At 42.4% G+C, this 20,265-nt stretch overlaps 2 protein-coding genes across 3 annotated transcripts in view; both read right to left on the bottom strand.

Annotated features, from left to right (window-relative positions):
• Positions 1–1,818: 1,818 nt before the first annotated feature.
• ARL14EPL (ARF like GTPase 14 effector protein like) lies at positions 1,819–9,304 on the bottom strand. The gene is made up of 3 exons (XM_025860867.2): positions 9,201–9,304; positions 6,386–6,525; positions 1,819–2,453 (listed from the first exon to the last, which is right to left on the bottom strand). The coding sequence occupies exons 1-3, from the start codon at positions 9,297–9,299 to the stop codon at positions 2,231–2,233; spliced, it is 462 nt and encodes a 153-aa protein (XP_025716652.1). The 5' UTR covers positions 9,300–9,304; the 3' UTR covers positions 1,819–2,230.
• Positions 9,305–9,568: 264 nt separating this feature from the next.
• Positions 9,569–20,265, bottom strand: part of LVRN (laeverin) — an 88,028-nt gene continuing 77,331 nt past the window's right edge. For both annotated transcript variants that reach the window (XR_012374178.1, XR_003205917.2), the window contains one exon: positions 9,569–9,680. The gene's annotated coding sequence lies outside the window, so the exon portion shown is untranslated. The remainder of the gene's footprint in view (positions 9,681–20,265) is intronic.

Below are 20,265 nucleotides of genomic sequence, written 5' to 3'. Positions count from 1 at the left end.
GTGTGGGAGCCTTTTTAAAAATGCATAGAAATGGCATTAGAGCCAGATGAAATAATGTGATTTCTAAAAAAGCACTCCCTCAAATGTTTTGCTAGGGTTCCATAAAAGCAGTATGAGGTGTCTGCTTCATAATCATACGATTTTTTACTTCATTTTTTGCTTTACTTGGAAAACTTCCCAACATAATCTGCCAACACACTTTTTAAACCAGTCCGTTTTAAATGAGATGATCTCATCTAACGTTTAAGACTAAAAGATGAGAAGAGACAAAAGGGAAAGATACTTGAAGGTTAATTTGCCTAAGATTATTTTTTTAAATACGAGAATAGGACAGCTAGTAATAAGGGAGTGTTTCTCAAACTTCGCTGAACACGAGACTGACCTGGGGTGTTGGGTGACAAGTGAGAATTTCCAGGCCTCATCCCTAGAGGTTCTGATTCCTGAGGTTTGGGATGGGGCTCAGGAATGCGTATTATTAAAAGCAGTTGAAGAAGCTTTGCAATCAGGCAAATTCGGGAAATACTTGGTGTCAGGGAAAGAACACTGACCTAGTCATGGTGTTCAAAACACTAAGGCTCTTCTGTGTGTCCTTAATTGAGTCACTTTATCTTACCGGGGCTAAGTCTACAGTTGTAAAAATAGAACAAGAAGGGTTTTAGTCTATAATCTCCTTGAAGACAGGAACCACTGGGCTATGCTCACAACTGGGTCCCCTGTGCCTTGCCTGGTGCCTGGCACCTAAGAACCTCCCAGATATTATTTGTTGACTACTTCACCAGCTAGACAACAGGCAAGATCCCTTTTCAAGTGTAAAAATTATATGATTCTAAAAATAAGTAAGTAATAAAACAATTCATTTGGTCAGCCATGTACAAAACAATAGTTATTCTCAAACCCAAACAAAATACAAACCAAAAAAAATAAATAAATAAAGCACCCACTCCTTTTGCTTGGCACATCGCTGATAAGTATTTCAAAGGATCAGACTTGGGTAACTTGATCTCATGCCTTCTTCATAGGATGGGAGGGTTCAAGGTAATGAACTGGATGCACTTAGCATGACTGTTTGGCTCACAAAAGTCAGTAGAGGCTCAGTAAAAGTGAGTTGAATCCGGAACCCCAGGAAATTATGCGGAAAACAGGGTAAGTTCTCCTGCTACACATACAGGAAAACTGTAGTCACAGGAGGGCTTTTAGGCTTTTTGTTACTTTAGTCCCAAAATACATGGTCACGTAACAAGTCAAGAATTATTAGGAACCTTCTCTGACACCTGTGGATTGTGCAGAAATAAAGGCTTTTGAAACTAAAAAGAGGGGCACCTGGCTTAGTCAGTGGAGCATGCAAATCTTGATCTCAGGTTGTGAGTTCAAGACCCACATTGGGTCTAGAGATTACTTAAACATAAAATCTTTAAAAAAAAAAAAAAAGCAAATCCGAAGAAGGCTTAGTTCAAATTTCTGCATACCTCCCACAATGTTTCAGAATTGAAAAAAAATCACATCATGTGTCCAGTCAACGGTATATTAATACCCTCCCTGGGCTAACACAAAACAGTACACTTTTATATAATAACTCGTTTCCTCCTTTTGAAAAAAATTCTGAAAATATTGATCCTGAGATGGGGGGAGGGGGGAAGGAAACCACTAACTCTTAGGACATTCAAGTCCCAATTTCTCAATTTGACAAGTAAAATACAAATTGTTCATAAAAATATTGCCAAGCTGTGACCAAATTAATCAGAATGTTATTAAAACATTAATTTAAAAAATAAGACTATGCATATGCAGTGCAAAATCACAAGACATGGGGGTGTTTTTCATTCAAAGAGCAATTCTGACTTGGAACTGGTGCAAGGGTCAGTAGGTCTGATTGTACGTGCTATGTAAGAAAAGCTCCGAGCTGCAGTATTCTGAAACTCTTAAAACCACACGATCTCAGGCAGTAAAGAGGCAAGAGATTTTTCACTGAGAGCGGAGATGGAGGTGTCCCGGGGAGGCGATGCTGAGATCATGCACCATCCTTCTCTGGGTACAAGGTGAAGGCATTGGGGAAGACACAGAAAAGGGAACAGAGCAACCGTTCATGCTATATTGTTCTAACAGCTTCAGGGAACAGGAGTCTTCCGTATGTTTTCCCAGCATCTTCCCCACGCCCTAAAATCCATCCTGGAGAAAGAGGTTGGCTTAGCTGTCGGGAAGAAGAACCAAACCAGCCCGCATGCAATGGCCCCTAGTCAGACACCAGATAGGGCAGCGAGCTGACCACCTCCCCGGATTCGGTGACAATGTCATCGTACACCCAGCGTCGGTTGCAGCGGCACTCGGGCCCGCACTTGTTGGAGTTGCACTTGGGACAAGGGTAGAAGCAGCCCAGACAGTTCTTCTCCAAGCAATCACACAGATCGGCATCATTGCAGATAAGCCTGCCGCTTTTGTCATACTTCTTCCTAACTCTGTGGGGAGAACAGAAGACAGTGCCAGGTTCCCCCGCACGGAGCATGAACCACTCTGCAGCCACCTCCCTAAATCCAATCCCTTGATTCCAGGGAACCAGCACCCAGAGGATTCCCCAGCCACGATTCCCAATAGTAGATGGCAGTGGTGTCCCCAGGAAATTCAGCCCATGTGCCCCGTGCTCGTCACTGATAGGACCCTTCGTTTTCCCAGGAAGGTGATATGCCACCGAAGTCAATTATAAAGAGGAGCTGAATAAAAGCTTCTTCCTACAAATGCCACCCCCCTCATTTTTCTTTAAACATATAATCATTCCTGATGGGATTTTTCCCTGATAAATTACACTCTTGTTCCTTTCTGCAAAAAAGCACTCTTAGTGAATAATATGATTATGGTTTTTAATGACTCAAGATAAATAGAAGAACTGTCCATGACTGCACCATCATCATTAACAGAAAAACACACATATACACCTACCCACCCCCACACACAAAACTCCTTTGGTAACAGTCTCCAGGTGCCACGCTTCAGCTCCTTTCTGATTCTGTCACCCAGTGGGGAGCGAGAAGGCAGGTGACCAAGATGGCGGCCTCTCTCCGAAGCTCTGACTGAAGGCAAGGTGTTTTGTGCCAGAGGAACGCACCAGAGACTACACCCCACTTGAGTCCCCACACTTTCTCTGTCAGCCCCTACAACGTGCCCAGAAAACAGAAGCTGTCACAGGAATTCTACCACCTTCTCAAAACCAGGCCCTTTTGAAATAAACCCTTCAGAATTGAGCTGCTTGAAAGCGTGAGGAGGACCAAGTGTCTCTAGACAGCTTGTATCCATTATTAACAACTGGAAGTAAAAAAAAAAAAAAAAAAAAAAAAAAAGGCTGGCCCTCAGCTGGTGTGGTGAGATTATGAACTTTTCCACCCTTTGTCTTGAAACAGGTTTGACACCTGCTCTCCTTCCTGTTCAGGCTAAGTAATGCTGTTCTCTCTTCTTCCCTCTCCTAACAAGGCAGGGAAGGCCAAGGATCATTATGGAAACTTGCTGCCTGATTTTCTCACTTGGGCAGGAATACCTTCCGATGGGGATTTAGATCTGAAGCATTTCATCTGTGGGAGGAGGGCTCCACTCCTTCCCATGCCCACCGGGAAATGCAGGTATGAGCAGACCAGGAGATTTAAAATCCATGATGGAAATCATGGGAGTGGGTGGTCGTGAAACCACCAGATTGCCCATATCGGATCTTGTCCCTCTGCCTTAACCCAAATATTCCCTCGCCTTAACTCAGACACCAAGAGGCAAATTTTATAGTTTCCTGCCCACCTGATGCTATCTTTTATAAAATTCTAAACTATCGTACATACAAAAGTGTGGAAAACACACGTGCACAGATAAAGAAGAATAAAGCAAACCTCCACATTCTCCCTGCCCAACGTGATAAAAGGTATAACAGGGTCCTTTCCCCCCAGCACAGGAGCTGGGTCCCTCCCATGGTGGCGGGGAGCTCAGAACCTGAGACATGTGGATGACCCACCTTCCAAGGTGACTTTTCTTACAAGAACCCGGTTAGTTCATCTTTTATTGTCATTGTTTTAATTTTCCAGGAATAAATTAAAAAGCCTTTCTGCTGGATTGGCAGGTGGAGAAAAAAAAAAAAAGGTAGGGCGCCTGGGTGGCTCAGTCGTTAAGCGTCTGCCTTCGGCTTGGGTCATGATCCCAGGGTCCTGGGATCGAGTCCCACATCGGGCTCCCTGATCAGCAGGAAGCCTGCTTCTCCCTCTCCCACTCCCCCTGCTTGTGTTCCTGCTCTCGCTGTCTCTCTCTGTCCAATAAATAAATAAAAAATCTAAAAAAAAAAAAAAAGGTATAACAGGGTTGAGGTCCTCCTCATGCCCCGCCCACTGCATCCTTCAACCCCGCCCTCCAAGAGGAACCACAGCTTGCTGTTACAAAAGTCATCTCCCTGGGGTCCCTGGCTGGCTCAGTTGGTAGAGCATGCAACTCTTGATCTTGGGGTTCTGGGGCTTAGAGTCATGAGTTCAAGACCCATGTTGGGCATAAAAAAAAAATTCATCTCCCTGCCTTAGTTACATGTGTATGAATCCCCAAGCACATTGCATTTCCCTACATTGTGATTTGTGATTCATCCATGATGGTACTAGCTGTTATTCAAATATTTTCACTTCTATATGCATTCCACTGTAAGAATATACAAGTTTCTCATCTTTTCCATTATGGATGGGCATTTTGATTATTACTACCTTATTTTCTTTACTATTGTAACAATGCTATGAGATTTCTGAATGTGTCTCCTTTTTTTTTATTTAAGATTTTATTTATTTGACAGAGAGAGACACAGCGAGAGAGGGAACACAAGCAGGGGGAGTGGGAGAGGGAGAAACAGGCTTCCCGCCGAGCAGGGAGCCCGATGCGGGGCTCGATCCCAGGACCCCGGGATCATGACCTGAGCCAAAGGCAGATGCTCAACTGACTGAGCCACCCAGGTGCCCCTGAATGTGTCTCCTGTTGTAAATATATAAGAGTTTTTCCAGGATATATATCTAGGAGTGAAGATGTTAGGTCATAAGGTATATAGGTTATACGAGCCTATTTTTAAAGTGATTGTACACATATTACACTCAATTCATGTCCATTAGTTTCATCAACACTGATATCATCAGACTACATGCTGCCTCTCTGGGGAGTGGGGTGCTGCCCCATACTACACTGATGAGATTCTGTATCCTGAGGATTTATTTAGCTTTTTCTTCTACGAAATGCCTGTTCATTGATTGGTTCATTTTTCTCTTTGCATGTTTATCTTTTTCTTATTGGGTTGTATGTATTTTGGATACTGATCTTTCAAATTAGAAACAGTTTCTCCTATCTTGTGGTTTGTCTTTCATTATTTTTAAGGTGTCTCTTAATGGGTATAAATTCTTAATTTTAATGTAGTCAAATTCATCAACCTTTTTGGTTGCTTTATGGTTTGCTTATACTTGTGATGTGCTAGCAATTAATGTGGGAAACAAAGGCAAAGGAAAAATTATTAAATTTCCTTACTACCTACAGCCCATTCACAAGTCCTTGAACCAGGCAGAGTGACATTCCTCTAGGGACTCAGCTGCCTCTCTGTTGATACATTACTAAGGGCAAAAGACAATCTTAGCCCGACCCGAAGGACCCTGTTAGTCTACTTTCACATATAAAAATTCCGTTGGAAACTTCCTTTATCTCTACCCCCTAAGATTTGTGTTGACAATCATCCCCCAAGCATATGGCCCACCGATATACACCTGAAGGGTCTCGTGACTAAGGTTTTATTAGACGGTAATAAATGACCTTTTCCCAACAATGGCTAGCCCCCTCAAGGTCTGGATACCTTGCTTGCAAAATTCCTTAGAGACTTACACTATCTCTAACCCTCTCCCAACTTGAAAGCATATAATGGGCCACCCCTCATGACCCCAGTGTAGCTCTTTCTGCCCACGGGTCAGTCCCTCTACTTTAATAAAATCACCTTTTTGCACCAAAGACGTCTCAGGAATTCTTTCTTGGCCATCAGCTCCAAGGCCCATCTTTCCTACATCAACTATCATTGCACTTATGATATATCTGCACACATTTGATACCTGAATTCATTCCCACAGTTATATTATTTCTCCATCTAATGATACATCTTTCTTACTTTTAATCATCTTTCTTACTAAAGCTATTACTCTAAGCATCTCAAACCATCTGAAGTATTAAAAAAATTGATTCCTGGTTTGGGATTATTGTCTACTTCTTGAAGTTCCTAACTTCCAAACACATTGAGCGATATTATACTTCAGAAAAGATATTTTTAAAACATAAAAAAGAGGCAATCTTTCCTTTGTCAAGAAGAACTCATGCATTTTACAATCCACAAATCAAATATAATAAATCATGATCTTACTTGTATTTTACAGAAAAATATTCATTCATCTTTGACATCCGAGCTTTCTTTTTCTGCTGCCTTGTTTCAGGATTAAAGTCTGCTACCTGTGGCCCAGGATTTTGAAACGCCAAGCATTTTAACTGCCGCTCTATCTGTTGCTATGAAACAAATAATATGTATTTGGAGTAAGAACTGGATAATTATGTTGTATCAAAATAAACTTTCTGTAACTTTTGCCATAATGTCACAAAAGTACAGATGTTTTACCTAGCAAAAGAAACAGCTTAATTTGATTAAGTTTCAAAAGATGTTGTAAATTTCCTCAAGTTAGGTGATTCTGAATAAAGAAATCCATAGTATACATCTCATATAATAAATATAAATATAGTCAGTTGAGCCTCTGACTTTTGATTTCAGCTTGGGTCTTTCTGTTGTTTTATTTTTTAAGATTCATTTATTTATTTCAGAGGCAGGGAAGGGGCAGAGGGAGAGGGAGAGATAGTCTTAAGCAGACTCCCTGCTGAGTGCAGAACCCCACGCAGGACCCAATCTCACCACCGAGATCACGACCTGAGCCAAAATCAAGAGTTGGACGCTAAACCGACTGCGCCACCCAGGTGCCCCTCAGCTTGGGTCTGGATCTCAGGGTTGTGAGTTCAAGCCCCATGTTGGGCTCCACACTGGGCATGGAGCCTACTTTAAAATAAATAAATAAATATAAAAATACATATTTATACTTATAAATATATCTAAATATTTAAATAATATAATATATAATACAAATATATATAAGTATAAAATATATACATATATAACATATAAACATAATATATATAAACAACCAAGCAGGAACAGAATTCCTTTTATACTTGCAAAATACCAGTTGGCTTCTCAAATCTGATGGGTCTGAAAGTCCAAATTAGCATTTATGGAGGACAAGAACAAGGGATTAAAACCCTTCTGCAGTTGTTGGCTGGACAAACTCAGGTGGAATGCCTGAAGTGTTTCAAACCACGTGAGACCCAAGGTGCACACAGCCCCCTTCCCCTGCCTTTAGTGTTCTGAGATATGTTTCAGAATAATCATGACCTTGGGCATGTGGACCCCATCAGGGCTTTGCAGCCACCTGAATGATCCACTCTCAGTAAAAGCCAGATTTGAAAAAAAAAAATTTCCTAGAATAGCTTTCTAGAGTGTTAGCGGAAAGTTTCAAAAGACTCCGTCTGGAGACATTAACATTTGGAAAAGAAACAGAGCTTAATGGAGAAGAGCAACAAAGATGCTTCAATAAATCCTGATACCTTATTTCAAAAATGTAGCACATATCTCATGAGGGAAGGGAATGATCTTCTGAAAGATTTTAGAAGAATATAATCTGGGGCGCCTGGGTGGCTCAGTTGGTTAAGCAACTGCCTTCAGCTCAGGTCATGATCCTGGAGTCCCGGGATCGAGTCCCGCATCGGGCTCCCCGCTTGGCGAGGGGCCTGCTTCTCCCTCTAACCCTCCCCCCTCTCATGTACTCTCTCTCTCTCTCTCTCTCTCATTCTCACTCTCTCAAAATAAATAAATAAATCTTTAAAAAAAAAAAAAGAATATAATCTGAATGGCCCCCAAACAAACACACAGACTGACATACAGATGAAATACTTTACCAGGAAACAAAAGGGAAACTTTCAAAGTGTGAATTTCAATGTAACAGATTAGTAACAGAATCTCAGCCTTACATGCCATTTATTTATCTTAATAATAGTCCAGGCTGTCTAAAATAATATAAATATATTTCTTTCTTTATTTTTTTTTTAAAGATTTTATTTATTTATTTGACAGAGAGACACAGCGAGAGAGGGAGGAACACAAGCAGGGGGAGTGGGGGAGGGAGAAGCAGGCTTCCCGCCGAGCAGGGAGCCCGATGTGGGACTCGATCCCAGGACCCTGGGATCATGACCTGAGCCGAAGGCAGACGCTTAACGACTGAGCCACCCAGGCGCCCTAAAATAATATAAATATATTTCTTTAAATTTTCATCTCGGTGTGTGTGTATGGGTTTGTTTTTTACAAACTTAACCTTATGAGAGAATTACGTATTTAGGTATGGCTGTGAAAAAAAATACAACTTCGGACCGTCCATTACCATTCTCAGTTTAGGAACAGAGACACGAGGGTAAGCCTCTCTGTGTCCAAATCTGGGCTCTACCACTTGCTAGTGGCGTGCCTTGACCAAGCTCCTTCTCTGAGCCTCGGTGTCTCCTTTTTGCAAAATGGGGTAACAGGATTATCTTGTGAGAAGGATTTGGTGAATTAATATATGCAAAGTTTTAGAATCATGGGGCGCCTGGGTGGCTCAGTCAGTTGAGTGTCTGCTTTCGGCTCAGGTCGTGATCTCAGGGTCCTGGTCCCCTGCTCAGCGGGGAGTCTGCTTCTCCCTCTGCCCCTCCCCACCCCGCTCATGCTCCCTCTCTCTCTCAAATAAATAAGTAAAAATCTTTAAAAAAGGGGGGGACTAGGTTTTTTAAAATAAAAACACTGGACACTATAAAAACACTATATTCTCCACAAATATTCTTCTCCAGGGAGCGGGATTTTATTGCACAGAACACTGGGCTATAAATCAAGGGAGGTCAGTGACAGAGAGGAGGCATGTGAAGTGAGACCAGCCCTGCAGAGAGCTGAGTGAAAAGGGAGAGGGGGAAGCCCCATCAGCATAGAGGAGCGGAGAACCTTCCCATGAAATCCTGACTGGATCCACCTTCCATCCAAGTCCAGGCTCACCTCCGCGATCCCCAAGTTGAGACCTCTCCAAATACCATGAAACCCTAATACCCATTTGCCATACCAGTTGCTTCTGTCCAATCTGACAGTTTTTCTCAGGAGAACTTTGACCTGTGTGTCCCTCCTCGTGGGTGGAAGTGCTTTTGTCTGATTGTTCATTCATTTCTGATCCCTGAAAAGAGTAATGGGGGAAAAAGTAGGACACATTCATATCACACGTCTGCAATAACTTCATCCGGCGACTTTCCGGCTCTTGCCCTACAGCTTGCTTTCTTGCAAAGCCAGGTTTCCTGAAAAAGCCATCCACCCTCCTGGCTGCTTTTTTACCGCTCACTCTTAGACCCTGCATCTGCCCCCCACACCCACTCAGACCACTTGACGGACACTCTTCTCTTCTGGATGTTCCATGAGCAAATCAAACGTATCTTTTATAGTTCTCAGCATCGCAGACCTTGCTGGAGCAGGCAACACGGGGACCATCCACTTCTCTTTAAGAGGAGTATGAATTCTTAGACCTCCATTCTCCCCCCCTTACACTCAGTCCCTTGAAAAGAAGGAAGACACATTGATGTCCTACATCCCCAGTAACGCCATGAAGATCTTATCCACTCCCGTGGTTTTGGTTGCCACCTCTTTGCAGAGAGAGTCCCTCAGGGTGCCTCTAAAATCCCTGACCTCCTCACTCATGTTTTCTGACAAATTTCTAGTACAACTGGGGCTAAGTTTTCTGACAAATTTCTAGTACAACCGGTTTTCCATAAAACCCAGCTGTTGACACGCCTGTAATTTACTTTGGTTGTATACCTGGGGCACCGCGATGTGTGTGTGACTCGGGTGAAGTCAACACAGGATGCTAATCACAAATGCACAGTCCAGGCTGTTCTGCAGTGCTCGCTCAGAAAAGACAAAGAACCAAGCTCCCAAGGAGGTCTCCACAGCCCTCTGATTCTCTTCTCCCATTTCTACTGCTGGGGCCATGCTCAGGGCACTGTTTCTACTAAAGGGGTCTGAGCTATGATTGACCAAGGGGGTCTGGGTCACATGGCCCCCCGACCTGCCTGCCACCTGGACATTCCATCTCTATACTCCCAGGTCTGGGTCACTAGACGTTGACCGCCCACTCTCCAGTTCCCAGTATTAGGTTAAGAAACTGATGTTTCTTTCCTAGCATCCCTAACATTGATTTTCCTTTTCATTCTCTATTGGACGGAATCCACCTCCAGATAGGGTAGTAGTATTCATACTACTTACCCTTGACGAAGACAGCCTTAACGCTCCTGTCAGCTTGACAAAACCCCACACCAGGCTTCTCTTCCTGACTCGGCCCTGACCTCCTTTACCTTAGAGCTTTTACTTAAGAAAACTCATCCCTGTACATTCTTTCTCTGTCCCATTGAGATGTAAATCTTCTCCTAGCCTCTTGCCAGGTTTACAACCCAGGAATGTCTTCCTCAAAGATTAGGAGGCGTCCCTTTGAAATGTAATCAGCCAGAAAGATGGCGCCTGTTTTTGCCAGTCTCTGTGGGAAAAGTAGAAGCCTAACTTGCTAATTGGTGGGTGCCAATTAGCACACACAGGTGGCTTAATCACAGAGAAAAACATTTGCAAACTCGGGAATAACTCCATGTACCTGACACATCCCATGGATGAACCTCCCTCAAGTCCGCCAGCCTTTTCCTTCTGCCTGTTGTTTCACGCTGAGTTCACGCTGAGTTCCGGTCCCCACGCCACCCCCACCCCATCACCACAGCCTTGAATCAAGTCTTCTTTGCCTTGTTTAACTTTGTCTCCTGCAATTCCTTCCCATGCCACTTCACATCTGATCAGCCAGACATTCTTGGGGAGTCTTTTCCAATTAGACTGCAGAAAAAAATCACAGGGAGCTGTTTGAAGAATTAGAAATTCCCTGTTGAAAGAGGACTTCAAACTCTCTCCAGTGGGACCTCAGTCTCGACTTCCTAATTAAGTTCTTTTTTCCAACTTAACTCTTAACTCAGGCAAAAGACCCTGCGGGCAAGGCATCCCCCGATGGGAACAAAACTACCCCCGTGAGCCAGCAAGACCCCGTGACTGACCCCAAGACAATGATACACCTGATCTCTACTGCACTTACCCACCGACCTTCGTCCCACATTTTCCTTGTATAAACCTAGTATTTCTAGCACTTTGGAGATGGTCTTTGAGCTGTTCATCTGCTGTCTTCCCAGTGTTGGCCTCACTGAAATAAATTCTTTTCTTGTTGGACAAGAAATAAATTCCTTTCTTGTTGGCCCATCTCTCTCTGCCTTTGGACTTTGTCAGCGGAGAGTAGCCGAACCTGGTCTGTTTGGGAGCCCCAGAATCAGTGTTCTTGAACCCCGAGGCCCCACTTACCCTGTCAAATTCCAGGCCTAGTGGGGTTATAATGTGCAGAGGAGAATCCTGGTAATCTGTATAATTAATAAGCCCCGCAGGAGAATCCTCTCCTTAAGCAACGATGGGAAGAGATAAGATAGGGAAAGTAGGTAGAATTTTCTCCATCCAGTCTTGCCATCTGATCCTAAAATTATTGTTTGTATTTTCTTCCCACCCTCAAATTCATCCAAACCATTGTGGTTGTGTTCATATTCCTAAATCAGATATTTCTTTATCTCATTCCTATTAAAAGACTTCAATGACTCCCCTTTGCCAATAATATCCCACAAGCTCAACATGGCAGAGAAGGTCCCTCACAACTACTCTCAACCCACCTGCCTAGGCTCAGCTCCCCGCACACCTCCTCTGGGCCCAAGCCTACCTGACCTCGCCACTCCCATTAACAAACACGCCTCCCATCTCCTACCTAACTCAGCGCTTCACCTTTGAACCTTGGTCTCAGCTCCGAGAAGCCTCCAGAAACCTCCCCTGACCTCTCTAGTCCTTGAAGGCCCCTTCTTCCCCGGGGCTCTCTGTGGTGCTTCCTCAAGAAAACTCCCCCTCAAAGGGACCCTAAACGCTCTACCATCTTCATGTAATACATTTTCCTCCTCATGGGAATAAATATGACCTTATGACCATCTTTGCAAACTAGAATTTTTCCTAAAACAGCATCCATGTAACTACAAGGGGAGAAATGAGTATCTTATGAAAATCCTCTGCCTGAGAGGCTTTTTATTTAAGTCCTTTGTGAAATACAGTTCTCCACAAAGAGGTTGTGTGTTTCGGGGGCGGGGTGGGGGGAGACTTGCTCCTTTATATTCCAAATAAAGCAAAAGGAAATTATAATCGAATTTCACTGGGGACTGAAATTTAATTGGATTTTATTTTGAGCCCAAATTATCTGTCCCACAAAAAGTAATGAAAGTGTGCTGAATTCCCCCTTTTTCCCTGCGTAGCTTTCCCAAGACAGGGGCTCTTAACCAGAGAAGGAATACAGGGCCCTTAATCTTGGATGAGTAAAGAATACAGCACACATCTATTCCCACTGACCTCTAACTGAAATTCTGGCATTTCCTTCTATTATAAAAGGCAGCCAACAAATAACAGTGTTAGCAGGACTTGTGACTTTCTTGCCTGAGAAAACACAGATGTTTTCATCTCCCATTAGAGCTGCTATAGATCTATGTCAAGATGTTATTTACACTTCTCACTTCTTCAAAATGATGGTAGTTCTTAGGCCCACGGCTCGGATGTATTTGATAGGTTAATAATGAAACACACACATTACTATCACAAATTGTTTTTAACATTTGGTAAGTGTATTTCCAGATAACTGATTTCCTTTGCAACCTTACAGATTTTATTTCATATGATTAAAAATAGCATTCCAGGGGTGCCTGGGTGGCTCAGTGGTTAAGTGTCTGCCTTCAGCTCAGGTCATGGTCCCAGGGTCCTGGGATGGAGCCCCACATCGGGCTCCCTGCTGAGCAGGGAGCCTGCTTCTCCCTCTCCCACTCCCCCTGCTTGTGTTCCCTCTCTCGCTGTGTCTCTCTCTGTCAAATAAATAAATAAAAATCTTAAAATAAATAAATAAATAAATAAATAATAAATAAATAAAATAAAATAAAATAAAATAAGCATTCCAGGGGCACCTGGCTGGCTCAGTCAGAGGAGCTTGTGGCTCTTGATCTTGGGGTCATGAGTTCAAGCCCCACGCAGGGTGGAGAGGTTACTTAAATAAATAAAAATTTTAGGGGCGCCTGGGTGGCTCAGTCGTTAAGCATCTGCCTTTGGCTCAGGTCATGATCCCAGGGTCCTGGGATTGAGCCCTACATCGGGACTCGACCCCCTCAGCGGGAAGCCTGCTTCTCCCTCTCCCTCTCTCACTGTCAAATAAATAAATAAATAATCTTAATAAATAAATAAAAATTTTTTTAAAAATAATTAAAAAGGGGCACTTGGGTGGCTCTGTCAGTTGAGTGCCTGCCTTGGGCTCAGGTTGTGATCTCGGGGTTCTGGGATGGAGCCCCACGTCGGGCTCCCTGCTCAGCGGGGAGTCTGCTTCTTCCTCTCCCTCTGCCCTTCCCCCATGCTCCTGAGTGTTCTCTCTCTCTCTCTTTCTCTTAAATAAAATCTTTTAAAAAATAATTAAAAAATGAAAGTATCATTCTAAACAAACAAACTTTCTGAGAAATTGTCCATAGATCTCACAGTTGACCAAAGGGGTCCAGGACACAAAAGTAAGATTAAGAACCCTGGCAAAGATGCAGGGAGGACCCCATGCCCCCACCTTCGCTGATCATAGAGACAAAAAACCACAGATTCTGGCTGTCAAAGAGGCTCGTTTTCAAGCACAGAGCGGGGAACAATGCAGTCTATCCTAGGTTACTGCAGTCAACGGAACACAAAGTGGAGGACATCAATTTGACCAACTCTGTGTTTTGTCCTAACATTACAACCGATTACATCTGAAAGAGCCAAAATACGGTCTAGCAGAAAAAGAAGAGGCTCCCCTCGGGGTGGGGGTGGCACAGACTCACAGAGCAGGGCTCCTCCAAGTGCAGCCCAAGGGTAGGGCCACTTGTTAGTAGCAGGCTTGGGCTGGAATGGAAATCCACTGACTCAGTAAGAATATTGGGTAGTTTAGCGGACATTTTTCTTCATAGCAAGCTGGTCTTCCTGGAGGAGGCCGTTCACCGAGAATACATTCTGGCACAAGCTCTGTAATTCACCAGATCAGGGACCTTGAGAAGCACTGGAGTTCTATTAGGTCTTTAGCTCTGGAAGTAGTCTTAACACCTTTTTCTTACCTACCCCCCAGCAAGCCTGGAACCAGTATACAACACTCAGTAGATACCTCATGAATATTATGCTAGTGGATGCCAATTATTAGAGACCTACTATGTGTCAGGCACTGGGCTAAACATCCTACATATACTACTTCATTCAATTCCATGACAACTGTGAATTAGATGTTATCTCTATCGTTCAGATGACCAAACTGAGGCCCAGCAAGATCCTTTCGTCCCCCTGGGTACACATAGGCTGCATGAGTTTGAAACTCAGACCTATCTGGGTCCCCAGGCTAAGCTTTTTTCAGGAGGTTACACAGCCTTAAGGTTTGTTTTAATGATGACCACCATGTCTACACAGGACACAGCCGAGGGAGGGGATGTGGTTAACGCCAGCCACACAGAGCCTTTTCAAAGAGAAGCATGGAGAAGGAATAAGGAAGGATGCACTTTAGATAATCTCAAATTTGCCCCTATCTCAGGCACAGGAACCACATCTGATTTCAGGATGGGATTGGGAAGACAGCATAAAAGAAGGAAGCCCCCGGGGGTGCCTGGCTGGCTCAGTCAGGTGAGCGTGTAGCACTTGATCTCGGGGTCGTGGGTTCCAGCCCCATGCTGGGTGTAGAGATCACTCAAAAAAAAAAAAAAGAAAGAAAGAAAGAAAGAAAGAAGCAGCAGAAGAAAGTCACATGCAGACAAAATTACCTTGAAAAAGCTTTCAGAAAAGGCTGCATAGGGAACAGTGCTATATAGCCAGACATTTCACCAGCAATGGGATAGATTATTGTTTCTTAGATTGAACATCAAATGAAATAGTTGGCTTATGCATAGGAGGCATCATGGATAAATTGTTTACCTTTAAACCTCGGAGTCACCTCCCTGGCAAGTTGCTCACTCTATGGGGGCCTTGGGGACTGGGTTGCCCTAGAAACAGCTCTGGATCAGGATCGTCTTCCCCTTCACCCTGGGGCACCGGTCAGGGAAGGCAAGGCAGGCAAAATGACTCATGTTTGAATCACCCACACTCATGCTTAGGATGCCCCCCAGCACCACACAGTTGAGTTTTTGAGGACCGATTATATCTTGCATAGGTAAAGTATTTTTTTCTACTTTTTATCCCTAAGGACACTAACAGATTATCAAAGCAAGAAAAACCTGTTTAAATTCTAGCCAAAAAGTTGGTCTCTGCTTTTATTCAGGAGCTGAGAAAGCCATTTATTCTGAGACACTATCTATAAGACACTCCTCAGAAAAATTTAGAAAAGACTCACACGTAGACATCCACAGAGAACATTCAAATGCGTAGTGCAGTAGTGACTTAATGGAAAGGTTTTCATTAAAAGCTGTGAATCACAGAACAGATTCAAACTGTTTTAATCTCATTCTGTCCCCAGTCTTTGTTTCCTCTACTTGGTAAAAATGACAAGTCACTGAAGTAATGGACAAGTGAGACAGATCCCACCAGGGACGCGGGTGGGAGAGAGAAACAGACGTGGTGCTGGTGATCAAATAAGCCATTCCCCTGCTGCTCCCTCCCAGCTCAGTCAGCTGTTTTCAAAGCCACAAAACTGCACAATAACCTCCAACAAAATCTCCATGGCCATTTTTCCATAAGAATGAACAGTAATTTGCATCTAAGCTTTTGGGAGTGTTCTTAGATAAACAATGTAAATGCTTTAGAAACAATTTTATTTACAAAATATAAGTGTGTATCCTATGCTGTATTTTCCTACACACACACACACACACACACACACACACACACATACACACCCTTCTGTGGCTCAGTATAAAATAATGTGAAAACAGGGGCGCCTGGGTGGCTCAGTCGGTGAAGTGTCTGATTCTTGATTTCGGCTCAGGTCACGATCTCAGGGTCGTAAGATTGAGCCCCACGTTGGGCTCCATGCTGGGCAGGGAATGTGCTTGAGAGTCTCTCTCTCCCTCCCCTGCTCTCTCTCTTAAAAAACAAAAAAGTGAAAACAAATATCCTGTATTTAAAGTAATTTGAAGGGATGCTCAGGGGAGGAGCACAGTGTGACCACAGAGCTGTTCTTGCTGCTGCTAGAATGTGGCAATCTGGCATCGCTCTGAGACCAAACCTCCTGCAAAGCCCATCTGGCTCACCGAACAGATCTGCAACCATGAGGGCCTCTCCCCTCACACCTTCTTCATAATCTGGATCTCCTGAATTATACATTTTCCCTCTTCCCTGCAATTTTAAAGATTACAAAAACCAGAAATCTGTGTGTGTAGTTGGCCCTGTCAATGGAAAAGGGAGAAGGAAGGCGATTTTTTAAGGAGATCAGAAGATTAGGCCATTTTCAGCTGTAGGGGCCAAGGGCAGGCCACCCCAAAATGGGCCACTGGGTCATGAACATTATTTTGAGGTAAAAGCAATCAAAACCCAGCAGATTCAGTAAAATCTGAATTTTACTTTACCTCCCCGCTCAACTGCCTGTTTGTACTAGGAAAAGAGCTATTAACAGACACTCCCCTTTACCGAAGAAACATACGGACATAACCAGGCAACCCCTTTGTTTTCCAAACATCTCCTCTCACCTTCCCGCCAATGGTCTTCCTCCTCCTTGTATCCTCAAAATCCTGCCCCTCTCCTTAGCTCCTATAAGTGTCGTTTGCCCCATTCTCTTTGGAATTCCCATGTCCATGTGGATTCCCTGTTCGTACACTATTACATTTGATTTTCTCCTGTTAATTCGTCTACTGTCAACTTGATTCTAAGTCCAGCTAGAAGAATCTTGAAGGGCAGAGGAAATTCTTCCTTCCCTGACACAGCATTGTCCTGATAAATACACTTCCAACCACTCATCCCACATTTTAAGTGTGGAGGTTCGAGGTTCTTTCTCCAGACCCCGAAGGTTCTCTTATGCTCATTTCTTTGCTTCCATTTTTATTTCAGTCCATGCTGCAACAAAAGGACACCAATTCCCTTCCACTCTTAACCACAATATATATTCAGAGTCAACATCTGGTGGCCAGCTTTAGCCTCATCTCTCCCTACCAGCCTCAAACGGAATCAAGTTGTAAATTCATCCTTAGAAAAAGAGTGTCTTTGCAAGGACTGATCTACCTCTGTCACTCCTTCCTAAGGACAGTTGCCTCGGCAAGCCCCGTGGCCAGTGGTAAAGAGAAAGTGCACATACCTTTCCGTTGGATGAATAAGAAGGAAGAAATACTGGACATAAGAGAAACTGTACTTCCTTGTTTCCTTTGTTTTGCTGAGAAACTGTAGAGCCCTCTGGGGAGAAAGACACAAGGCCTCCAAGGTGCTCCTACAATTGAATGCTTTTTTAATAATGGCTGAGAGGAGGAGAGGTGGGAAGCCGGGGAGGTGGGGGCTGGTTAGCCATATCAACTCTCTCTTCCACCGACAGCCTATTCTAAAATCATACGACATCAGGGAATGATTGCATCCACAATAAGCAGTGAATCTCGAGCTTTAGTTTTGACTCTACTTTTGAGTCTCATATGTTGACTTCAAATGTTCAACTAATATTAACACCAATTGCCCCCCCCGGCTATATTTATATTTCAGTGCAAACAGCACACACACCCCCACATAGACACACACACACACACACATATATAGTATATAGAGAGTATAGTTTATATTATTATATAATTTATATTATATAATTTATAAGTATATTAATACTTTATCACTGTAAATTATATATTGTTTCTATATTATCATATTTATTATTTATATTATTTACATTATTATATAACATATTATTTATCTAATTGATATATAACATTATATATAACATATAATACATAATTTGTATCATATATAACTTATATATAAGATATATTATTTATATTATATCATCTTTATGTAATATATTACATATTATCTATACATTCTTATTTATATAGTATATATATCAAGTACATATATAGGTTCTTGAAAAGAACAAGGAAAGGAAAAAAATTCTTCACTTACAAGAGCCTGCAACCCATCTGGCAATGCTACAAAACCTTAAGGTTGTGCCAGGATTAATTATCTTTGATTTAAACCTCACATCCATTAAGCAACTGCTATATTTTTGAGATTAACCACAGTAAACTTTGCATGTCAAAATTTAAAAATATATATATTTAAGCTAAAATCCACTTAGGAAAAAACTATGTCATCCCAAGAGGAAACTAGATCATGTTTATAAGTTGTGCCTAAAATATATATATTAATCTCTAAATCACAGCCCCCTCACCATTGGCCTCTGCTGCGAAGGCTCAGCTATTATGCTGTGAGTCATTAAAACCACTTCACTGGCAGGTTCATATCCACCCCGATCGCTGGTGAATTAGAGGGTAGAAACCTCCATTTCGTTCCTAATTACTTTTGTTACAAAGAGCAAGAAGATGAAACAAAATCTTCAGTCAGAAGAGCTTGCAACCCACCCGGCAATGATACAATTTCTTGGCGTGGTGCCAGAATTAAGTATATTTCATCTGAACTTTATATCCGCTAAGCAACGGCTACATTTTTGAGATCGCACAGGAAATTTTGCCTATAAAAAAGGTGCCATCTTGCCATTTAAGGATTGCCAATCCCATCCTGCTAATTAAGGATTGAAAAACCTCAAAGGGGTTAAAAATCCTACCAGGCTTTTCCACAATCACACCTTACAGATAAACATTCTTGGACCCATGTTTGGCTTTGTTCTTATACACCCAACAGGAAAAGGGAGCCCTCCCTGATTTTACCACACAAGATGAACACAGAAAGAACAAACACGTCAAGGGCCAAATGCCAGGACAGGAATCCTCTAAAAACCAGATGGAGGAAAGTCTTTTAAAGAATAAGGATTTTCATTAACCTGAAGTCCCAACTGAAAACTTAAAAAAAAAAATTAAAGTGCTAAGAAAGAATAGTGAACCAGAGGATTGAAGATTATTGCTTCCCCTTCTTTCTTCAATGTAAGAAGGAAAATAAATCATACGAAATAATTATCCTGTATTATTTCCAAGTTTCTCCTACAAAATCTATTAGCTATTCAAACTAATGGTTTAACTGGCAACCCTCTAGAAGACTTTACAACACGTTTTCAAAAAGATAAAAATTTAATCACAAAAGATGGAGTATTTTTTAAAGTTAATAATACCTCGCAAATTTGCTACTCCCGAATTTATTTTAAGTAGGCTCCATGCCCAGCATGGGGCTTAAACTCGTGACCCCAAGATCAAGAGTTGCATCTCCACAGACTGAACCAGCCAGGCACACCCCTTTATTGCAATTTCAACATGACTTCTGCTAAGAAGATATTATTTCTTGCTCTTTAGATGTCCTCAGATTTTCTGGAGAATAAATTGAATGTAATTAAAAATTGGTTGCTTTTTCAAGTGAAGGATTCTCATACTAAAACACTCCTCAGTTCACTTTCTAATTCCTGGAGAGTAAAAATTTTTATGTTTGTGAGTTGTATTAACTTATTTTATCAGTTTGTAGCTAGCTGTATATTGATGTGTAATATACACTGTGCTTTATAAGTAACACAGCTCAGAAGCTTATTCACTGTAGTATCATTCATTATTGCAAAATATTGGAATACCCATTTATAGGCAAGTGGTTGAATAAACCATGGTATTTCCATGTGTACCACAAGCATGTAATACAAAGCATCTGTGAGAAAAGAGTAAGGAAGATCTCTATGCAGTGATATGGAGTGATTTACAGACCATACCATTTAATGAAAATAACAGAGTACAACAGAGTATTTACCCTCCGTGTAAGGAAGTACACTACCTATGCACAATTTATTACTTGTAGCCAAATAATTTCAATCAATTCAATATAACGCAGGGCATGGCTTATGAAATAATTAAAAAGTCACCAGCTCTGAGAGTCATGAGCATCTAGGGAGGGGCTACAGTAGGAAAGTCTCCAGCTTTATCTGGCTAAATATGTTAGCC

Source organism: Callorhinus ursinus, unplaced genomic scaffold, assembly GCF_003265705.2.
Source record: "Callorhinus ursinus isolate GAN/ISIS: 27379988/994484 unplaced genomic scaffold, GSC_fseal_2.0 scaffold30, whole genome shotgun sequence".
In the NCBI taxonomy this organism is placed as follows: Eukaryota; Metazoa; Chordata; class Mammalia; order Carnivora; family Otariidae; genus Callorhinus; species Callorhinus ursinus.
This window is presented reverse-complemented; position numbering and strand designations above follow the sequence as displayed.

Coding starts and splice junctions, on each gene's coding strand:
- ARL14EPL (XM_025860867.2), bottom strand. CDS start 9,299: ATGAATGAACAATCAGACAAAAGCACTTCCACCCACGAGGAGGGACAC. Junction 6,526..9,200: donor AGATTGGACAGAAGCAACTG/GTATGGCAAATG, acceptor TTTGTTTCATAG/CAACAGATAGAGCGGCAGTT. Junction 2,454..6,385: donor TATTTTTCTGTAAAATACAA/GTAAGATCATGA, acceptor TTCTCCCCACAG/AGTTAGGAAGAAGTATGACA.